Source organism: Meleagris gallopavo, chromosome 8, assembly GCF_000146605.3.
Source record: "Meleagris gallopavo isolate NT-WF06-2002-E0010 breed Aviagen turkey brand Nicholas breeding stock chromosome 8, Turkey_5.1, whole genome shotgun sequence".
In the NCBI taxonomy this organism is placed as follows: Eukaryota; Metazoa; Chordata; class Aves; order Galliformes; family Phasianidae; genus Meleagris; species Meleagris gallopavo.
Window position 1 is genome coordinate 21,795,621 of NC_015018.2, and position 23,240 is coordinate 21,818,860.

The 23,240-nt window shown below is 39.9% G+C and overlaps 1 protein-coding gene across 1 annotated transcript in view; it reads right to left on the reverse strand.

Moving 5' to 3' along the window:
* Window positions 1-23,240, reverse strand: part of LCOR (ligand dependent nuclear receptor corepressor) — a 56,615-nt gene continuing 33,375 nt past the window's right edge. Inside the window, exons 3-6 of the mRNA XM_031554469.1 lie at window positions 19,714-19,846; window positions 14,982-15,269; window positions 12,173-12,266; window positions 1-9,406 (exon numbers count right to left, since the gene is read on the reverse strand). Coding sequence (XP_031410329.1) covers window positions 8,437-9,406; window positions 12,173-12,266; window positions 14,982-15,219 — 1,302 coding nt within the window. The 5' untranslated portion in view covers window positions 15,220-15,269; window positions 19,714-19,846 and the 3' untranslated portion in view covers window positions 1-8,436. The remainder of the gene's footprint in view (window positions 9,407-12,172; window positions 12,267-14,981; window positions 15,270-19,713; window positions 19,847-23,240) is intronic.

Sequence of the window (23,240 nt, forward strand, 5' to 3'; positions counted from 1 at the left end):
AAAGTTTTTCACAACAAAATTTATTAGAAGAATAGTGGTTTTGAAAAGTCTAGCATCCAGTGAAAACTACCATACACAACGTTACAGCTGGGAATGTGTTTCCAAAATGACATGGTCAAATAATACAATGGAGCCATTAAATCTTACACATGCACAACAAGAGAATTAGCGCTTTGACATACAATGCAAAAAAATAAATGGACCACGTGAAATAAAAATTTAAAAGTACTTATCACATACATTAAGACACAGCTTATTTAGTCCAGTCAAAAAATCAGAACTGCATTAAAAAAATTAACGTAGTGCAATCAAACCAAAAACCTTAATTTGTGATCATAAGTGCTCTACTACATAAAACATTGATCATAGCAAGGAACAAAAAAATTCAAATCACACAGTACAAAAAAAATCTGTAAATAAATATAAACTACAGTACAAGAGAAATATTAAATTATACAATTCCGTCAAACTGTAAACAGTATATTGAAATGAGGTCCATAAGAGTAAAGGGGGGGGTTCCTGTTTTTTTTTTTCCCATGACACTTGAACTTCTAGAGGTCAGAGAGAAATGCCATTTTCCATACTCTTCAAAGACTATGGGTTACATAAATAGAAAGAGAAGACTTTTTAGGTGTAAAGCGCCAAATAATAAAGCAGAGGCGTCGCCGACTCGCGACCGCCAGCAGGCGAGCGCCAGAGCAGAGCAGCACATCGCTGCTGAGGCGGCAGCTCCCCACGGCAGCACCCACACACCGCAGACCTCTGCCAGTTATCCGGCGGCTTTACACGCTCGTCATACGAACACCAAACTTTGGCAGAACAATTACTCATAAACTCAAAGCACTCCCGGCCCATTGGTTTCCATCACAGTGGCCAGTGCACAGAATTCTCTAAGGACATTGCATAACTAGAGTGTAGAGGTCAGACAGCCAAGGACCCGTGCTTGAGGTTAGAAGTAGTTATGGTGAGAGAGAAGCAAGAGCCACGTTAAGGAGCCGCCCCGCAGGGCACGGAGGCGGCCGGGAATGTATTTCTTTTTTAGCTGCGCTGGCTAGTAGTGGCATTTTAAAATATATAAGTTTAAGATAACATATATACTATATATGTATATAATATAATACATATTATATAATATACATAGGAATTTCTTACAATACATACCAGGAACCCCCACGCGATCTGCTCAGTAGTAATAACTGAATATACAGAATGCCACTATAAGTGTCTGAGGCACTGTGTGCTGGAGAGTAAATATGCAGCTTTAAAATCCGTTTGGCTGAGTTATACCTGGATACCTGAACTGAGTTTTAAGTTGACATTCATCAAGGATGTGCTATCAGCACGTCAAAAGAAAAGCAAAACAAAATACAAGTCACTGCTAGGTTTAAGAAGAGAGTACAAGTACCTGAATTGAGTGAGGATAGTGTGTAAACTGTCCCTGAGGGTTTTTAAACAGTGTGTGTACAAGTTGGATTCCTAAGAACATTAGTTTCACTTACATTGCGGACTGATAAAATACCAATGTCTGACAATTTAACAAGTGGAGGTTAGAAAGAGTTATGAGCAAACACTCAAAACATATTTTATACATTTTAAAGCAGCAGTAAGCTGCTGTAAGCATAGATCCCATCAGTACAAGCAACACGTGGGACTCATAAAGGTTTCTATTTGCAAAAAGCCCATCATATATCAATAAGTAAAGAATATTCACCTGCTAAATTAGAATGCACCTAGTTACAGACTAGCAATTCAAGATTATTTTTTTTTAATTCAAATACTTTGCTCTACTTTGCTATTACATACTAAAATTCCTTAAGCTCACTAATGCTGGTATTCTAATCTATTTTTTTTTTAAATGTTCCCCCTTCATTTAAGAAATATACCATTCCACAACTTAAACATTAAGATTCATTTTCAGTCCTCAGATGTAAAAAGCATGTCAATGAGTTTATATTAAAAATTTACATGGTAAAAAGGCTTGAATTTCAGCCAGAGATTCTAAATACTACTCATTCCCTGAAGGCATAAGGGAGAAAGAATCCCTACCCATTTTTCTTGTGATATATTTTTCAAACTGAACGTTAAACAATGGACCAAAATGATTCCTCGGTTTGGGAAACTTCCCTTTCCCTACCCATCATCCCAGATTCCAAATATCAAGCCCTGAAATGGCCTATTGAAATGATCGGTTACAAACATCAGGCATGCATGCATCCCCTGCCTGAACTTCTGAACATCTCCTTCTGTTCCTTAAAAGACAGATTAGTATCGCAAGAGAACTTGTGATCTGACCTGAAAAGCTCTTAACGATCCCAGATTGTACGTTTAAGATTTCTCATAACCTGAAGACCAGATTTAACTAAGACTCTGGCATTGTAACAGAAAAAGTGCTGCAGTTGTTTATCCCTTTTCTGGTACTTTTGAATAGGTCAGACAAGTGCTTTTTACAGTGACAGCAAAGTTTACATGCTTTCACGCAGGAGTAAAAAATATCATCTGCAAAAATATTTGAGAAACGTAGCACCAAGTAGTTGATAACCTGTATTAGTCACTGTAGTAGCATCTTCGTTATTTCTGAGTAGGAACACACATCGAGACCGTATTGGGTGATGACTACAGAAATTACTTGACATGAACTCTTCCCGCTCCAGTCAGAATGAAGTCTGTCCCCTAATCCCTGATCCATCAAGGTAGAATTAGCTTTTTGAGCACTTCTAGGTTACACTCACCAATGAAGTAGAGACCAACGTGGGGGCGGGGCTGAGGGAATGCTTGTTTTTGAAGAAGGTGGATGAAATATCCTGGGACAGGCTGAAGAAAACCAGCCTTCCAGCACATAGCCCAGGGAAACTTTGCAGCTGGGTAACAGACCCTTATCAGGACTGGGTACAGCTCCCTAATACTAAGATTTCCGTGACAATACCTGAATATAGGGCAAAATTTGACAGGATGTGAAACTGCTGCTGTAACATCTCTATAGACACTTGGCCCGGTCAAATCAAGATCAGGAGAGAGATGGATGCTGGAACACTGTAGCTACTTGCAGTTTTCATCTTGCATATGTGGAGTGCACCTACGGATCATTCTGAGTCTACAATCTCTCACTGCTTAGTGATCATCATGGTACATCATGTTTATATACTGAATAATTAGAAATGATTAACTGTAGTGATTATTATATTTGCTACATCTGACAGAACTAGCAGTGCAGATTTTCAAGTTTCTGTAGGTTCTAATCACTGAGTTTTCCACATTACTCAAGATCAAGCAGAAACCTTAATAGTACCAAAATTACTCTCAAAACATGTTCTTTTAGGTATAGCTTTTAAAAGCAGTGTTAGCCAACATTATCTACTGGCGCCGAGCGATACTGACATAGACTGAAGCTACATTTTGTTTCTGAAACATCTGTGGGAAAAACCTACAAGTTCCTGATCCTCCTGAGAATGAGAGAAACAGCCTTCCCATCCTACCTCTAATGTTTGGCAGAGAATTGAAGATATTTAAAATATTGTGATAGAGTTTCCAGTACAGATCAATAAATTTGCCTTCATAAGAGTTTGGACTGCAAGAGGTGCATGCATTCTTACACTGAAGAGTTAAAATTTTGTCTTTGCTGAAGAAAAGCTCTTTACATTACAAGATGTTGCCGCGCTGTTTTTGAGAAACAAGGGAACAGCGCAGTGTTCCCTTCACTCCTTGGACACCGTGTTCTCCTGCTAAGACTCAAGGACATCTTAAGAGCATTAATCCAAAGTAAACTGAAAAGAAACACGATAATTCCAGTTTTGCCTGTATAACACTCATTGCAGATGATATAAAAAGCAATTCAATCAGAACTAAAAAGTTGTTCCAACCTATACAAAGCTTACTCAGCCTTAAAGCCTCTGAATCACGTTGCTGGTTCCCGTGAACTTCTGGGGGAAGGCAATGTACCCTTGGGTCCTCAGAAAGAAATATTCAGACTCCAATATTGGCCTGCCACAAGACAAAGCACAGAGCGTTCCTTGACTGTTCCCAACCGGTCTAAACACAGCTGCAGCTGCCTCTCATGTTCGGGAATATCCTTGAGCACCAGAAAGCTCACAAAAAGGATGGTACAAGAATTGCTTGAATGTGTTCCCTTACTAGAGGCACCACCTCATCTGTACACCTGCATGTGTTAACAGCATTCATTTTCTGGCGTCAGTGAGAACTCAGAGCTCAATCTCAGGTCAAGCAATAAGATTGGTCGTATAAGTGTCAGAGTAGGAGATCTGCAAAGAGGAGAAAGCAAAGGCATACGTGCACCGCTCATGTAGCTACCTCTCCTTATTTATCCCCACTTAGCAGGGAGAAATGAGGAATTCTCAAAGAAACCATCTTGAGCCTTTAAGAAAGCATTAGCAAATGACTGGGGAAAACAAAAAGCCTTCTGATGGAAATAAAAAAGCAAGTCCAGATACATGTCCCTACAGTACCCAACTGGAAACGTTCAACTCTATGGCTGTACTCAAGCATTACAGCCATGATAGTGCCTACAACACTGTGGAATGAGGATCCAGCTGGCTGAAAGTGAGGTAATAGTTTGTAATAGGTCAGAGTTCTAAAAAAGCACTTTTACATCTTATAAGTCCAAATAAAATTAAAAAAAAAGAAAAAAAGACACATTTCATACATGTTGGGCTTTCTCACCAGAACTGTACGATAATTAACTCCACACCAGGACCCCTACCACACTAAGCCTTACTCATCTTCAATTATATGCTGCAGCAAAGATTTACCAAGCGACACCTAAACTTCAGTACAATATGAAACTTGAGTCTTAAAACTTTATACACACAAAATATAAAATTACTTTTCTAGGATGGGGGTAGGGGAGAGGGATTCTCCTTCATGATACTTGGACTGAAAAACTAGTTTTCAGAGACTGCCACAAATATTATTCACAGTTTCTCGCTGTCAGGCTTCTTCAGCTACATCAACGTAGTACACAACAATACTGTTAAGTCCAATCACTACACCGGCTGGACGATCTCGGGAGTAAGAGAAAACTAGTGACAAAAAGCACCCGAAAGGCCTCCTCCTAACGACGCCTCCGCTCCTACAGGGCTGCGGTTTGTCTACGTTACACGCCAATGCGATCTCAAAGAGCAGCAGGAGGAAGATTCTAAACCTCAGCTCCTGTCCAAGTGATCCAAGTAACATAAGCATCCACTTAGCAGAAATAACATGAGAAACGAGGCTTTTGCTACACAGGAAGCAGTGAACCACACCTTCCCACACCAAAATATGGTCAACCGGGGATTTTGGCCATGCAAACTGCTGGTCAGCAGAAAATCAAGCATGCTAATGGACAAACATTAATCCCAATCATATATTTAAAATGATCCCATTTACTACTAGTTAGCTACACTGAAAGCGCCTGTAAAAAATCCGTAGTGAAAAAGGAAAGGAAATATTCGCGATCACTGCAGCACTCGGAGTGATCCCAGTCTCACGTGATGAATCACCTCAGAGAAAATACATCGGGTGGGACTTCGAAACAAAACGTTAACATTAAAAGGTGCACCTGAATATTACAGACTAAATTTACAAAACCTACAATAAGGTAAAATATATATCTTTTGAATATTCAGCAGCTTTTTTTAAATTTGTTTTTATTTTTTTGAGAGGCTCATGAAATTTTAAAAAGGGACCACTAACTAATCTCAACCATGCTTCACAAAACAATAATGGCTATTTTATATTGCAGTTACCGACGTAATGCAATTAGTGCTTAAAAAATAATCTACACTTCTTTTTTTTCCTTTTTCAACAGAGACCTTTGGAGGAAATACGGTTGTTCAAAAAGCTTCTCGAAAAAGAAAGGTTACCTGAATATCAAGTTATCACAGATCAAGTGTTATGTTTAAAAGCTTCGCAGACGTGAGTACTACAATCTTCAGGTCTCAGGACATTTAAACTGAGAAAGTTACGCGTTTGGTTTGTTTTTCTGTTTTTTAATATCCACTTTCTAACCAAAGCAAATAAAGAGTACTCGACTTCTCACTATCTATTTACAATTCTTAGCCTACAGTCTGAAATGACAAGACAAATTCTCTTTTAAAACTGCAGCATTAAAGGGTAGGCACACCATTCTTCTGCTGCACGATTGTCACCCACTTCAACATACACATACAAAATATTTAGGTTAGTAAAATGAGCACTCCACATACACTACAGTGACAAGTTTTTATAAAACTCAACTCATGTTGCTTAAATAAAGACAACTGCAAAAGGTTAAACCTCTCTGAACAGTAAAACTGTGTTACTTCTTTTCCTTTTAAGCTTGCAGCAAACTTCCTACAGCAGATGAAACCACACGTGTAACCGCACCTTATTGCGATCCTCAGCTAAACTGGAACGTACTGCAGAGTTCTCATACTGCTACTGAGCTCAAACTGCCTGAAACGCCGCACTACAACTAGAGAGCTACGGGGAACCAAGGTTTTGAGTCCTACAACGTAGTAAGTAAACAAAAACAAAGGGTAGCTGGGGCCAAACGCCCAGCCCGCTTCGAGAACGAGCAGTGCATATTCAGAACGACAGCAATGGTGTGCCTAACCTTTGAAAATCCGAAGTTGCTGGGGAGGGAGAGAGGCTAACAGAACCGACTGTTCCCGAGGTCATTCAGCATCCCTAGCACTACCTAGGGCCATCCTCCCATGAACTTTTAGAAACCATTTTCAATCACTGACGTCACTTAATGCTCTCACACAAAAACTCCGATGCTCCTTTTGGTTGTGCAAGTGGGGAAAACAAGCGGTAATTCTATCTACCTTTTGCACAGATTAAGACCAAATTGTTTCTACCTGAAGAACCAGCAATTCTGATTTGGTCACGTTGTGGAAAGACCAGTAAGCTCCACCTGGTTACTGACCACTCCCGCAGAAAGTATCAAAGAGAAAAGTTCTGTACAAAACTTATCCTGGATCTCCACATAACGATAAAGATATCGTTAAGATTGGAAAACAAACAAACAACAAAAAAAAAAAAGGATCTGTGGTTTAAGGAGTGCTTTTACGGTGTTCAAATGCTTATTCCAGCATGTGCTAAACCACTATCAAAATAGGCTAAATAAAAACAACACAAAAAAAGCAGGACTTAGATTATTTCCTGCTACTGGCAACTGTAATATTTAAAAAGGAAACACCCATTCACTGAGTGTTCGACCCTGACAGTATTACAGCTAGATATGATACAGAACCTGAACCAGGTCAGGCTACCAGTGTTTTACTTCTTCCCTGAACATTAACAAGCTCCTTCACTAATGTGGATATTTGGGCAGACTACTGAGGTTGTAACGTTTGAGATCACTGTTTAGTGGGCTTTTTTTTTTCTTCTTCTTTCTTTTTGCACAAGATCACAGTAGTTTGTTACACATATCCCTTCCCTCCCCCCCCCTCCATCCCCAGATTAGAGTCATTTAAACTAGTTGTTGGAACCACGTAGTTTAGTAAACTCAGAATCAAGTCTGTAAAAAGCATGAAGGTCACAGAGAACCTTAATTCTGTTATAATGAGGCATACCCTAATACATCATTTAGTGTACCCTGACTGCTCCTGACCATGAGAAGCTTGTCTTCCGTGAGATAAGGCTACATCCTCAAGCAGGTGAGTCAAATATCACCCTTCAAAAACATCTAACAAAATTACAGCGAAGGTAGTGTTACAAATAATTCACTGACATATTCTGAAGGTAGTGTTTGTAAGTTTTCCCTCCCCTCCCCCCCGGGTGAGCACTAAGCAGACAGTGAATGGTAAGCATGCTGAATTTAGAAAGAAAATAGCAGAGAGCCTAATTAGACCCAATTGATTAGCCACCAAAAAAGCAAATCTCCGAGTTCAAGAGAGGTGCCTTTCCTACATAATTTGATTTAGCTTAAATCTTTCAGTCAACTGGATCAAAGAAAAGGAAGGGGAAAAAGGGTTTCTGAAACATTTTTTGAAGAACGACATCTGATTCTCATTCAAAAAGCCTGGTTTTAAGAGACCACCAGTTTAACAAAGTGGACTTATTTCTATAAAGACCGATATGAAAAACATCCAACAGCAGGAGTTGAGGTGGGCTGTACAGGCAAGATGTCCACTTCCACAGATCTGCATTCTTTATGAGGTAACTCAACTCTCTATTACAGAGAAACATGCAAAAGGCAAATGGGAAAAAATAAAGAAAAGAAAGTAAAAAAGGGATAGTGGGCAGGTGAAGGAGGGAATCTGCTCCGTATCAGGCTAGAAAAAAATTTACAAGTGTGACATTCAGAGCACGCCTTTCACTTGTGTCCACACAAGTCTATGCTGAACTGCAAAGAAAAGAGCATTGCAGTAAATGGGAGAATGAGGTGTGCTCAATGGTGGTTGAACTATGCAGTAGTGCTCACCCAGTTTGCAAAGTAATTGGCACTCTACAACATCCCTACTCATCTTTCAATTCATTTGCACTTTGTGCTGCTTCTCCCTGGGGATCTAATTCAATCTTTACTGAAACATCCTGCCCCTCCGACCTCATTAATTTCATTTTTTTCTTTGGAGGGTTTTTCAAAGTGCCCAGCCTCTCTTTAACTTTGTACTCCAGTGTACTGTGGGGGATCCCATAAATACTCTGAGCTTTGGAAACACTCATTTTCCCGCTCATCACCACGGAGATTGCTTCCTCCAGTATCTCGCTGTTGTACTGTCTGTATCTCCCTCTTTTCTTCCTAGGTTGCTTGGAGCCAGGATCTCCCTCTTGATCTGAGGTGGGATATGGCTGTCCAGAGGTAGACTGCTCAGCATCTGAGCCCCAGGAATCTGGTCCAGCATCCAGCAAACTTCTCCTGTTTTGTTTTGGAAGGATAGCCCTTAACTTTTTGCTAAGCGCGCTCTCCGTTTGTGAACCCATTACCAAAGAGCTATAGCTGAACTGGTCACCAGAGCGGGACTCCCAAGAAAGGTCCATGCCTCGAACTTGTGGTATCTTTAAATCCACAGGAGACGAATGGCTCACGTCCTTTTTCCCATCCTGTTTAGTTTGAAGTGCCATTTTTTGAAAGGCAGAGTTTTCTGTAAGAAAAGGAAGGTCACTGATGTTGCTGAGTGCACCATTTCCCCTGAATTTCATGCGGCTGAAATTGAATTCGTAGTGTGGTTTTGCCCAAGAAGCCTCCCTGGATAATATTAAGTGCTGTCCATGATTCTGTAGTCCAGATGGCCCATGGCTGGCAGCTGTAGAAAACTGGTTTCTGCTCAGCAGTTCTTCACTAATCTGGAGTGATCGAGCCAGCGGTACTTTAAGAGATGTAGAGTGGCCATAACCTTCCCTGGTTCCATCCTGCAAGCTTCTTGGAGGTACCCCATCACCACTCTGTAGTCCCTCTGGATGGTGCTGGCTGGGTCTCCCAGGTCGCCTAATTGGATGGAAGGAAACTGATGTGAGCAGGACTTGCACAGGTAGGGAGGGATGGGTGAGGGGGCCACTCCTTTATTAGAAGGCCTTGCTTGGGTAACATCACTTTTTGCGTTATTTATTTTTCTCTAAATTTTGTTTTTTATTTTAATTTGTTAATTTTATTTTATTTTATTTTTTATTAAGTCTCAGCATCAGTCAGTTTTAAAACTTGTTCACAAAAAAAGAGAAGCTTTTTGGGCAAAGAAAATGAAACCTGTTGGCTGGTCTCTGGTTGGGTTCACAAATTCTCGGAGTAGAAAAGACTTCGCGCAAGCGTCTGAAAATAGCACCTTAATTACAAAGTAGGAGTCAATCGCCATAGATCTATACATAACTGTGTTACTGGTGTGACGTTACCACTAAACAAGTACAGTAATAAAAGAGTAAGCCAGAAATGCAACATATTCAACATGCAAATATGACTGCCACCTGCAGTATCTACGAGTAGGAGGAAACCTTGGATGACGTTTGCTTACATCACATTGCAGAAATGCTGCTCAGGATAAAGAAATGCTTAGCACCAAGTGTGAAAGCCGGGATACTGCAGATCACAAGGAAGAACACTAGACTTACCAAGTTGCCCTTTTAACAACTAATTGCATATATATATATATATATATGGGCCTGAATCTCATTTGACACAGAGCTTAACATAGCTAAGAAAAACTATCCCAAAATCAAACTGTATGCTTTAGTCCAGAGCAAAGGTTAATAGCAGAAGAAAAAAAAAAACAACCCATGTACTTTTACTATTTTCCTCTTGTCACAAGTGTTTTCAGTGACACAAAGTACTACTACTGCTTGCTCAGCCTCTTCGTAGTTACTAAGTCCCACCAGCCAGAAATTAGTTTCACAATCCACCTCCAAACCTTCCCAAGTTTGATATACCCATTAAGAGAGACTACGAGTGTTATAATGCTCAGGGAGACTTTGCTGGTGCGAAGCCCTCTAGATAGATCAGTGTTATTTAACTATAGGACAAATGCTACTGAAAAGCTATATCATTGTTTTTAACATCACATTAAGATCAGAAAAGAATAAATCTTTAGAGCAGAGGCATCCACTGAAAGGACATGGCATGTAACATACACAGTGCTTAACATATATATGCTGCTAGCTTCTCTCCAGGATGCAATAGGTCATGGCTGAAGTGAGTAACAGGAGTCAGCATGAATTCAGAACAAAATCCAGACAATTAAGTTTGCTGTTCCAGAGAACTTACTGCATATCCTCCATCCTTTCTATAGCATGTATTAAGCATCAGAATGCACACTTGTATTTTTTACACCTAAAGAAAGGTCATAATGACAGCTAACTATAACAGAAGGTCACACCTGATTTCCTTGATGCTAAACAGACTATGCCATCATCTACCACACACCTGTACAAGTGACAAGTGCCAGTAACGAGCACCCTCTCTTGACCCACAGAGCCACCCCTCCCCGTGTTGGACTTCAGCTCTCTTACTTCAGGCACACACACAGGTGGAAAAAAGAAAACAAAAAACTTGCTGTCCTGACAGATTCCAGATGGAATCTTTGTAAGAAAAAGCTGGAAATGATGCAATTCTGAAAAGGTGGGGAAGGATTATGCTAAAGATCTGTGCAAAAGCATTAAGGCTAACTGTTAAACAAGGACTGAAGTATTTTATTTCTAAAATATTAAATGGGAAATGTAATCTTGAAGAGAGAAACTCTCAGACAGCAGTATTTTTCCCCAAAGAAATGCCACAGTTAAACCAAGTTGTTAGCAGTACATGAGGTTGCCACTGGCAGTGGGTTGTTAGTTTAAAAATTCAAGTTTTCCAAATGCTGTTGTAGGTCTAAATCCAGCAATTAAATAGTAGTATGAATCACGTTCTGTTTCTGTACTTCACTAATGAAACTTGTAGTTCACAGCAGCTTCCAAACAAAATTTTCCTATCAACACCCAAAGCCCCTCTTACTCACAAACCGCCTCTCCAGTACAATCAGTTCAAACCTAACTACAATAAAGGGTTTCTACATTTATGCAAAAGCGACCATTAGAAACATGAAATCTAGAAGCAACTACTGATAGCATTCTTTTACACTTTGAATTAAGGCAGGAGTAGTACATCATGCATTTTGTATTTCCTTAAAAAAAAAAAAAAGTGCAATTGCAAATACAAAAAAAAAAACAACAAAACAAACATACTTCAAGTTTTCTGAACTAGGAGACTTCCCTACCACCCAACTTCTATTTGTTTTATATATATAATTTATTTTTTTTAATGTTGTGCAAGGAAATAGAAACACAGAACATGCAGTGATTTGAATCAAATCACTCTGGTTCATCATCCAAATTATTGCTACTGGTAAATAAACTTCTTTGTCAGTTAACTTCCATCTAAATGAAACAAAACCTACGCCACATTGCAAAGCATTAAAAAAAAGTAGTAGTCTTCAGACATCTAACCAATATTGCTTCTCCACTGAATCCAAGAAGCAGGCAGTGCTTTTGGCTAAGTACTAAGCTGGCCAAAATAACAGACAGCAGAGCTCTTCACCTCGGGTAAAAACGGGTCTCAGTTTGCAACAACTCTTATTTGGCAGGTGGGATGAAGGGATTCACCAAAAGGCACATTGAAAGACACATTACTCCAGAAGGTTAACACCAAAAATAAGTTAGTTTTGACGAGTGGTAAACATACATTTTTAGTTAAAAACACAGTCATAAAACGTCATCGTAAGTTGCTTTCTCTTACCCATTTCCTGGAGTACTGGAGCATCCTGGAGAATGACTCAGAGAGGTGCTGCCAGCACAAGGACTCTTCTTAGTGGACAAATCAAGCACGCCGTCTGTAGAAATGATAGAATCACTTCAGTGTTTGAAGAAACAGCATCAACCATGCTGACCCTTGACAAAGCCACTTCTTTGGCCTAACGTCATGTTCAGCACATAACATCTTTTATTTTTCCAGTGACTCGAGGCTTGGATTTGGTCATAATTTGGCTTACAAATGACCAGCAAAGTCTTCAGAAGTCACAACAAAATTTGGCATCTTTTACAGAAAATATGTAATTGACTACAAATGATGGTTCAGTCTCAGGCATGAGATATTACTAATTACTTACGTGCTGGAGGCATTAGATCAGTGTTGTGTATATAGAGAGAGACATAACATATATTATCTTCAATTTTCCTGCATAGACTTGGATTAACATGGGAATTTAATATGGGAAGCTCTCTTTCAAAGGAGCACCCTCATAGCACCGGACTCCTCCCCCAGCAAGTAGCTCCATCCTTTTTTCCCCATGTCCCTGCTGGCTTCCTGATGGCACAGACACTGCTGCGTCGCTTTACTCCCTCTCCTCTCGCACCTATATAGCTGCTTCTCCTGCTAGGCTGCTTCTCCCATTCTCCCTTGGACACACACTAATGGCACTTCCTTGTGCTCACCTGTACTCCTCTGTGAGCCCTTACATAAACTCCGCATTTCTAGGCAACAGCAAAGGGTCTGCTTCATGCTAGAAAAGCCTGGTTCCCATTGCACTGAAACAACTTGAAGTTCTGGTCATTTTAATAAGGGCAACATTGCCTTAGAAGCACTACAGCCTTCTGAAATTCCTGGAAACTCTGAAACATGGAATTTACGAGGCAAAGATAAATGAAAGCTGCTAGCAAAGCAAATGAGATGTTTCAGAGCTACTTGCTCACTAACACAAGTACCTTCAGACACAAGAACAACCTAAGGTGGCTTTCAGATTGCTTCAAGTTCTCATTTGACATATGGAGGAAAAAACCCACAAGAAAAGCAGTGAAACAGAGCTGACTTACAGAAAGCTGTTCCACCCACCGCATTTGGGAACACCTCGCTACCCAAACCTAAGCAAGCTGAGAGCTCAGCCTTCCCTCTGGGCGCTGTGGCACCCAGCCACAGGACACAGGGAGGGATGGAGCAGCACCTTCTCTTCGAGGGGACACATCAACAGCAGAGTTCAGGCAGGGGCTCCATCCCCACTCCTCTGACAGAAGGGCTCTTGAGGGCAAGCAGGAGCAGTCCCGTGCCCTGAGCTCACAAACTGGCTTCTTCCCCTCAGCCCTCTAGGACGGAAATACACCAAAAAGCTGCCCCAGCAGTCTCTGAGACAGCCTCTTAAATCTCTCCTTAGGAAGTTTGGCAAAAACCCCTTCCCAATTATGTAAATTGGGAAAAACAACTACATCAGCAAACAGATCACTTTAGAAGTTACTGAATTAGAACATGTGTATATCAACAAGTAACAAAACATTATAAATCATCTCCAAGCTTTTTCACCACTGAAGAGCAGTTCACGTATATACTTTCTTCTTAACCTCAAATTAAAAAAAAAACCTAACAGGACCAATTCTCTTCTCCCTTTTGGAGAAAAGCTTCAAGATCAGAACAGTTTAACATTCATAAACATACATGCAAAAAAGACATGAGTGAATTATATTTGCTTTGCAATAACACTAGCTAGAAATAAATGCCCATCAACTAAAGGCACAGATCTTCACTTAGAAAAAATACCACATAATCTTTCAATGCAATTTTGTAACTGACACATGGCAATAACTGGCAGTAAGTGTAAGAAGTGTCCAGATGTCCAATCTGAACATGGTTGGACATAAAAATTAACCTTCTTACAGATACAGGATATCTGTGTACATGCAGACAAGATGAAGGAATATTTACAGCCATGTACCAGCGAGCTAAAGGGTTTTGCTGTTGGCATTCATTTGTTTTAAAGGCATTGGACAGCTTGAGGATGGATAGTCTGCATTGTATTTAGCAGAATGATTTCAGACACTTTTAAACACATTACTAAAGAAGGGAAAAGAGGTTAATTCTAATCCTCTCAGTAAAATACTGTTATCATAACCTCTAATCCAGATTTTCAGGGGAAAAAAAAATAAAAATCTTTCACTTAACTAAAATCACTTGCAGAATTTACTTGTTAAAAACATTTTTTTTTTTATGGAAAGCAAGGTTTTCACCTTAAAACAAGCTCTGCAACACTGTTACAAGTCACTCAATCTGTGCTTTGCTGAACAAGTCTATTTTTAAGGTGGAAAAAAAACCCATACTTTTTCCAAATGTACGAGCCAGCCGTCACAAAGCAATTTCTCACCAAATTTGACTACTTTCACATTGTGATCATAGAGAAAATAAACCCAACCAGTCCTTCAGTTGGATTCTGCACAGATCTTCAGGAAGGTTTTCGTGACCACAGCACCTTATCAGCAAGCACACAGCCCACTGAGCAGGCTATTTCTCGCAGCTCCCAGCAGCACAATTGTCCCCAGAGGTCAGAGCACGTCCATCCCCTCTGCCCTTCTTCAGAAAAATCATTCATGTCTGTGAGCCTACCTTCTTTCAAGTATTCTCTCTTCTGCAAGCCATATCTAGCTAGCCAGTCTTTCACCATGACGACATCTACTGCTTTTCCACTTACATTTTACGTAAAATGATAGCAACTTTGCACTTTTGTTTGAACAACAAAGCCAGGAGTGGATTGCCACAGGACATAAGACACTGGTAACAGTCCTACCTTGTTCACTAGGTTCTGACTGAGACTTTCTGACAGTAAGGTCCAGAGGTGAGTCTTGGTCAGCCATGAGAAGTTTGCTGAGCACAGGGTTCTGAGCAGTTGCAGCCGTGGGAGAGGAGGCGACCAGAGATGCTTTCAGCAGGCTTTGGTTCTTTGTGCTATTGGGCTGGCTGGAGTCCTGAGTAGAGCTATTTTTTGAGGTATATTCAGCAGCAAACTGTCGGATCATTCGCTGCATGATCTCACGGGCCACTAGGGGAATATTGGGGTCAGAGACCCTAGGACTGTCTGGAAACATTAGAGTTAATTTTTTTTTTAAAAGGAAGCACTTTAAATAAAACAGCTTTTATATTAAGTCATTTTTTTATTTTAAAAAGAAAACAAAAAGCAAGCCAAAGATAGAAGCTATACAATAAGTACTTCACTCTTGGAATATCTGAACAAGAATCATAGCTAATTCTGGTACAAACTTTCAAAGTAACTGTTTTCCAGGGAAAATATGAATCTTGTCCTTTGTTCTCAAGAATATCCACCCAAACCTTTAAAAGGTGTGGAAATGGAAAGGAGAGCTGGAACCACAAAGAAAAGCATCAAGTAATGAAGTTCATTATGAAAAACTGAACAGATTATTCAGTGGAAGAATTGAGTAACTTACCTGTAGCTATAGGAAGGGGTGGGGGGAGAGCAGAGTTGCAGCAGTCCCCTATAAAATTACTGGGAAATAAAGCCCTATAGTTTTGATTCTTCAAAATAATTTGAATGAAGATCAAGTGTACCTTCCATCTCATTTTATCTATTACTGTGTTACAGTACAGCACGAGATGTTACCCAAAGAACTTTGCCAAAAACCAAGAGGTGTCAAACGAAAAGTAATTCTATTTCTAGAAGTGCTGCTAAATCTATTGGTAAGAACATGAAGTGGAACAGTTAGAAATTCCTTTTTTTTCCTTTTTCTCCCCCATAAAGCAGCATAGAAATGCATAAGGTATTCAGGTATATGGGCAACACAAAGGTAATAATGCAAATCACTGTTGTAGACCAGTAGCAATTCATTATGTCAGAGCAAAGCCACAGCTCCTGCGTCACAGGTTCTAAGTCCTGCCACTTCCTCTTAAGCACTAAGAGTTTTCTTTGGACAAATCAGAGTGCTGGCTCTTTCGCTGTTGTCATTGTCTTTTTGTTAAAAAACAGTTCCTGAAATGGCTCAGAAGATTTGATTTTCTATTTCCAGAGAGAAAATTGTGCACTGGTAGACCAAATAAATTTAAAATTTGCACTCAGGCAGGAACAATAGAAGAGTGCTTACTTTTTTTAATTGCCTAGGTTGAAAGGCAATCTATCAAGATGGATATCAGAATCAAAATGGAGCAAAATCATCGTGGGACATTTCAGTGTTAATTTGCCTTTCACCACCATTTTTGACAAACGTTCATCAATCCAACAACTATCTGTAGAGCATCTGTTAAGAATGAGTGACATGAAGGACTGAAGGTAGAGCTGCCCATAAACCTAAGAGCAGCAGTAAGCAGCTACCATGTTTCTTGATGGAAAACCACAGTGAGATTTAAATACTTATTGAGCCAAAATTCCCTCCTGTTAAGTACAAGTTTTCAAATGTAAGATCTTATACAGTCATTGTGTATAATCTTACAGTGGTACAGTAGTTCTAAATTTCTGGGATGTTTATGTAAATAATTAATCATTTTACTGCGGAGTCTGTGAGATATTTTATCGTTGCTAAGCACACAACACACCAAAGATTTAAGAAGCCACCAGGAGATGAGCCAAACTTATTTATGTATGTTTACATTCTCCCTTTCTTTCTAAAGGATCCATGAGGACATGAGCTGTAACAGGGAAGAAGTGTGGAAACTTTTTCCAGCAAGTATGACATGTCTTCCATTTTCTAAGTTCTCTATTATGACCTGTTGAAGGACAAGTGAGAAGCCCTAAGGAAGCCCAGAAGAGCACAACTTGACAGTCCGATCACGCTGATTCTAGCCATTTGACATGTGCTCACAGTCTATACATGTTGGGCTGAAATGAATGCTGAGATCTATACAGGTTACATTTACTGAAGAATCATGTTTTTCCTGTGCACATACATTCATACACATACAAGCCAAGAAAGCTTGCAGCTAAATGTGCTTCCAGATTCATGGAGAAAATACCGTATCTGCTCGCAGACACGCATCTTTCTAACCTGCTAATTCAAAGAAGCAGCAAAGAGCAACTACTGAGAGCTACTCAAGATAAACTTACTAATTCAGGACTCTAACTTGCAAGCAGAAGGGTAGTTACCCAGCACATTAAAGGCTTCTTGCTTAATACAAAGCCTGATTTTTAAATGTCCGGAATAAAAATTGTTCAAAAGTGAACGCAAAGTATTTGCTGGTGTTTCTGCAGCATCACTGGAAATCAACCACATGTTCATGTTGATTTCAAATGTCTCATTTATTTGAAAGAAATTTTAACTTAAGGCATAGAGATTCTCAGAGATGATAAATACAGCCAACACTTATCTACTGTAAGATATCTAAATTAGTACAACCCAGCTTTAAATATTCAACAGCCTTTGTGTATTTTACCTACACAGAAATCTCAAAAGGGAAACATCAACCAAAAAAAAAAAAGGTATGATTTGATTAAACCACCAAAAGAAAGTCCTATCACGTCAGAACATAAAGGTAATGGAGAACTAAGCACTACCACTCTGCTTTCAGTGGCATTAGGAACATTTGCTAGAAGCATTACTGGGTCAGAGTGCCATGGGCACAAAGCAGAGAGGAAGTAGCTAACATTCATGGGCAGCCTGTTCTGAAAGTTTTCTGATATTGCTCATTATCTTTGTATGTTACGCACGCGAATTCATGTCCTTGACATGCAACAGGCATCTGTTCACAGAACACCTGCATTTTCCCTGATCTACACTGACTACAAAACACCAGTCTCAAATGCTACTGGCAATCGGGATGGAAATAAAAAGGAACTAATTACTGGCATGAAGCCAGGAGATTCAAGTACCTCTGAGCGACTAGGAGCATCAGAACTCTACCATTCTTTGTGTCCCCTGTGGTATGACAGTGCTTGGGGATCTCATGTCAGTGGCATGAGTTAGAATAACCTTTTAAGCAATCTAAATACAGCCAAGATTGACAACAATGCATAAAGGACTCAGAACTGAGCTCCTGCCAGGCTCCTTCCCCTCCCTTACTACTCCTGCACCAAGCTCAGTTCTGCTGGAATGGAGAAGGGAAACCAAGAACACATTAACTAAGAATCTTTGAGATTATTATTTTTTTAAATCTGAAATGATTTCCAAGTTCTTATTCTGTGCACCTGACCACAGAAAGCATTAAACAATTTTCCTATGATTTAGGAAGTATGTGTTTCTCATGAAGTATGCACACAGGTCACACACAAAGTTAAGCTTTTTGTTAAAGTAAAGGGATGAGATATCTAACAAAACATTTGGAAGTGCTGAAAAGGTACTTCTTCACAGCCTCCATCTCCACCAGAAAACTGGAATGGAAAAAAATATACACTCTGCATATTTTTTTATTTTCTTAAATTGGTTCTGGATTTAAAGAGAGATGAGAAATTTAAAATTATCTTTAAAAGAAAAAAGCCACTAAAAGACAGGCTTGGAATAAAAGCATTATCTGAACTATTGGTAGTAATATGCAAGTAACCGTCCCTCCTACCATCCTACATGCTATACTTTATGCAATTCATCATACTACATAGTTTGTATTTATTCATCTGAGTCAAAAGAAAGGCTAAAATACTGTTATCTGCTTAAAACACCTTTAAATATTTTGGTTACTGTGAGGATGGGCTGAAGACTGGCTACAGCAATTTCTAATTTGTTAAACTGAAGCCTTGTATTGTCCCCCAGCAGACAGGTTGGAATTACTGATTTGGCAGATTTTCTCACACATGGGTTAGACTGATAAGTACAGTGCACTTCCACTCAGGATGCACTTGGAAGCGACCTCTCGATTCCCATTTCTCAGGCTGACAAAAAACAGTGAAGTGAGTTCCATGCCTTCTGAACAGTGAGCTTTAATTGATGCAACTCTCCAGAACAGATTTACAAGACTTTCTAACATTGCTCTCAGCATATTGTACAGTACTGATTTTCCAGTTCTTTTGCTGCTCACTTTTTGAATTATCCATATAACCCCCTTCACACTATTCCAACTATATTTTGGATTGTGGACTGCTGGGGCAGGCGGTGGTGGAAATCACCACAGACCATAGTGAGAAGACTGCTGACTTCTTAAAAATTAATATAGGTCCCACCAATAAATTAATTTTAGAAAGTGTGTGTGTATATATATATATATATATATATATATATATATATATATATATATCCCACCTACCATCACCACTGCTTCTCTTTACAGCTTACTCACCTAAACATTGGCTTCAGAGCACCAGTTCTGCTGGATAAGAGCTGAATAATAATTGTAAGAATACTTGTGTTCCCATGGAGAGTTTTACTTTGGGCTTAAAGCTCTTATGCTCTCTTCCTCTCTCTCATGCTGTTGTACTGTTACACTGTTGGAGATTTAATTTTCACTCTTGATAAATACATATAAAGACTGCAACTGAAAACCACTGACCATACAATGACAATTTGAACATCCGATCTTTGACACCTGCGTCACATGCAAAAAAGACCAGCAAGAGATATCATTTCCCCCCCACCCGCATTAAAACCAACCTTTTCTGTAAAAGACTGCATTGAGGAACTCTTCCGCTTGCCTTTCAAAACGAATGATTTTTGCTTGCTCTTGTCTAAGCAGAGCTTCTTGTCCAGCTTCCGAGGCTGGCTCATCCAGACAGACTAAGTGCTCCTGCAAAGATATTTAATAGTTATAAGATCTTCCTGACTCCAAAACAAATAAAGCTCCTCAGGCATTACATATTTTACTAAATTCAAAGCTTTGTTAGATACTCGGCACAGAGTTGTATCTATTTAAATCAAAACTTGAATTTCTGACTGCTCCAGAACATTGTACTTTGTCCTGTTTTCTTGTTGTAAATGCAGCAGAAGACTGGAAGATTTGATCGCGTTATGGCAAATAACAGCCCACCAGAAGGAAGGTTTGTGTATTTTACTACATTTGGCTCCAAATCGCATAGCTAACACTTGTTCTTTGGCTTTTAAGTTCGGTTCTATAAGAAAAAACACCGAGGACAAAATACGGAGAAAATTCACCTTGATTACACAGTGTTCATGTGAATTGAGCAATAAATGGCCAAGCACCAGCAACAAACAAGGTCCTCAGTCAAGAGGCTCAGCAGCGGTGACTTTTTAGTGAAATAAATGCAAGTTCACCGTTCACAATACCTACAGTGAATTAAAGTTCATTTTCTTGTACAACTGGAAGTTATCTCCAGAATGTTTCAGAACCAGTCATTTAACTAGGATAATTAAAGAGAAACTGGAAGACAATGGTTACAAACATACCAGGCAGTTGTACTTGGATTTCCACACCCACCCTCCTCTCTCCTCTTTCATTTTAACGCCTTGCTCTCGTGCAGCAGAATAATCCCTTTGGGGGCCCTTTCCTCCCACTTTCATTTTAAGCAATATTGAAGTTACCTGTATTTACCTACTGCAGGAATGCATACACAACCTCTCTTTGGGTTGAGGGAGTGTTTTGTTTTGTTAACCTTTACATAGTATCAGTTACCATAATACCTTGGCTATAGCCAGCTTCTGGTCTCTAACGTACAAATTGATTTCAGGTTCATGCGCTCATGGGACTAAAAGGGAAGGAGGAGAGAGCTGGCAATTCACTTGTAATTCACAATAAATGAAAACAAGAAGTCATTTTTAATTTTGTAAGTCTCTGCTCCGAGAGGCTTAATGAAAGGAGGTTACATAAGCAGCCTATAGTAAATTAACGAACGCAGCAGTCACATGAGCTACGTGCAAAGGGTAATCATATGAATGCTGTGGACTCTGGCCTGTACAGCATGGGCTTTCACCATAAGACTTGTCATTTGCCAGCTTCCAGAAGTTCTCTGCCAAAAGAGAAAGGGGGATACCCATCTCAGGCTACAAAGAAAGCAGAAGTTTGTGCCAAACTAACAGATGAGTACAGTGACCAAGGTGAGAGATGAGCTTAACAGCACACTTGCTGGGAAAGTATAGTTGTGCAGAGTTAAAGCCCTCATAGACAGATTGAGCCTTTTTTTTTTTCCTCTATACCAGAGAGAACCCAGGCTTGCTCCCATAGGAAAGGCCAGCACTTCTGAGCTAGCCCTAAAAAGGCTGGAACTCAAAGTGGAGTACGAGCGCTCACTTCCGTGCCAGGAACGCCCGTAGCAGCAGTGCTGCGGCTCCAGGCTTTGTATAAACAGGCTGAGCACACATTTACACTTCTCTGATACTTAAAATACGAGGTGTCAGCACAGAACTTCACAGTGAAAACATACGTGGAAAGTAAACCAAATATTTTTGGTAGAGTTATCTTCTAGTTGAGACTCAAAACATACTTCCATTCTCTTTTTCAAAATGGTGTTTCCATGTCTGATGAAGTTTCAGGCAGGATCCCTGTGACTGACCGCCACCCTCAGCTCTGCTACCCTTCCAGGTTATGAGGACAGGCACAAACCCATCGACACATTGGTTTGTGTCAAAGGAGACATTAAAGGAGAAATTAACTCACAAACACAACTAGCCTAGGCAATACAAAAGTGTTAGCACTTTTAAAGACAAACTTTTAAGCTTTATTTAAAAGGAATCTCTGCAATCTGATGCGCAGAGATCCGGCTAGATGAGATCAACCGAAGTTGATTAGCATCCTCTGGTTGAAGTCCCACAAGCCATTCCAAAAAACTTTCTTCCAATTCAAAGGACAAACAATTCAGAATCGAAGGAAACATCGATCCTGATCCAGTGAACCGTAACTCTGGAACAAGCTTAAAATCAAGACAACCTCCATCAGCATAAAGCGTTGCTCATGTTCCCATTATCTTTCACAGCTGAGACATCACACGGCAAGTTCCACACCGGCCAAGCACTCCCTGTACTGACCACATGAGACAGTTTACCAGAAAAATCTCTGGCATCTTTTTTGTCTTCTTATCATTTCCTGTAACAATTATTCCAGCAATCTTTGCAGTATGGGAATCCCTCAGGGGATTCAAGTTTTCAGAGTAAATATTTGATTGTGATTATCAGTGTCAACTTCCAAAGGTTTTTCTTCATTGTGTGCATTTGTTCGGGGATTTTGGGGGATTTTTTTTTTAAATGATTAATGCTAATTAACCAATCGGCATTGATTAGAAATCCTAGGGGTTAGAATGTCATTTCTCCATATTTATAACCCTCATTCTGTTCTCTCCGTGCTTCTCTTCACATGGGAATCGTGGCCCAGAGCATCACTAGCATCCCTTCCCTGAACCCGCAGCATCACTCTATCTGGCAAGAGAATTCCCTCTCCCAACATTAAGACATGCCTCTCTTCTTATATCTCCCAACATAGTTTATCACTTCTACACTGCTATCACCTTTCAGTTATCTGTAACTTCTGATTGATAAAACAAGTTTCGGTCTGTCCCATTTCTGAAGTTTCAGTCCCAAGCATGCCATCTGAGGCACCTGCATCTGCTCCCAGTTTGGCATCAGCCATGAATTCAGATGATTGAATTACTTTAAAGACAACCTTCACTTACTGGGAGTGCAAGATTTTCTAGTGAGAAACAGCACTGTTTCCTCACTCATCAAGATAACTGGACAAATTTATGAAATTCAGAACACGTTCCTCCACATTGAATGGACACCTCACTCAGAGGCTGATGTTCTGACTAATCATAATCACATACAGGCATAATATTCCCCTCAGCTGTTTGTTTAAAGCAACGTCCCAGTTGTTTGAAAATTCAGAGTCACTGTGGTGTGGCTCTCACATGCTGCACCCTAACACATTTCTTCCCAGAGCTACTTGAGGTCCTTGCAGTGAAGCTGGGCCATTTTGTGGCACTCCAACCAGCAGGTCAGCCCTCTGCCACCGGCAGCATCAGATTCCAGGATACACTCCCTGTTGTTTTCTCTCTTGCTATTTTTATAGCTTAAATATATCTATGAAATAGTTAATGTGCTTAGGAGTATTATCCTTCTTGTTCTCCTCTCACCAACAAATGAGATTAGTGTCATTCCTCCCTCCACAGCTTTTTTTTTTTTTAAACAAATGAAAAACAAAACAAAACTCAGGTGTACAAGTTTCTTTAGGTAGC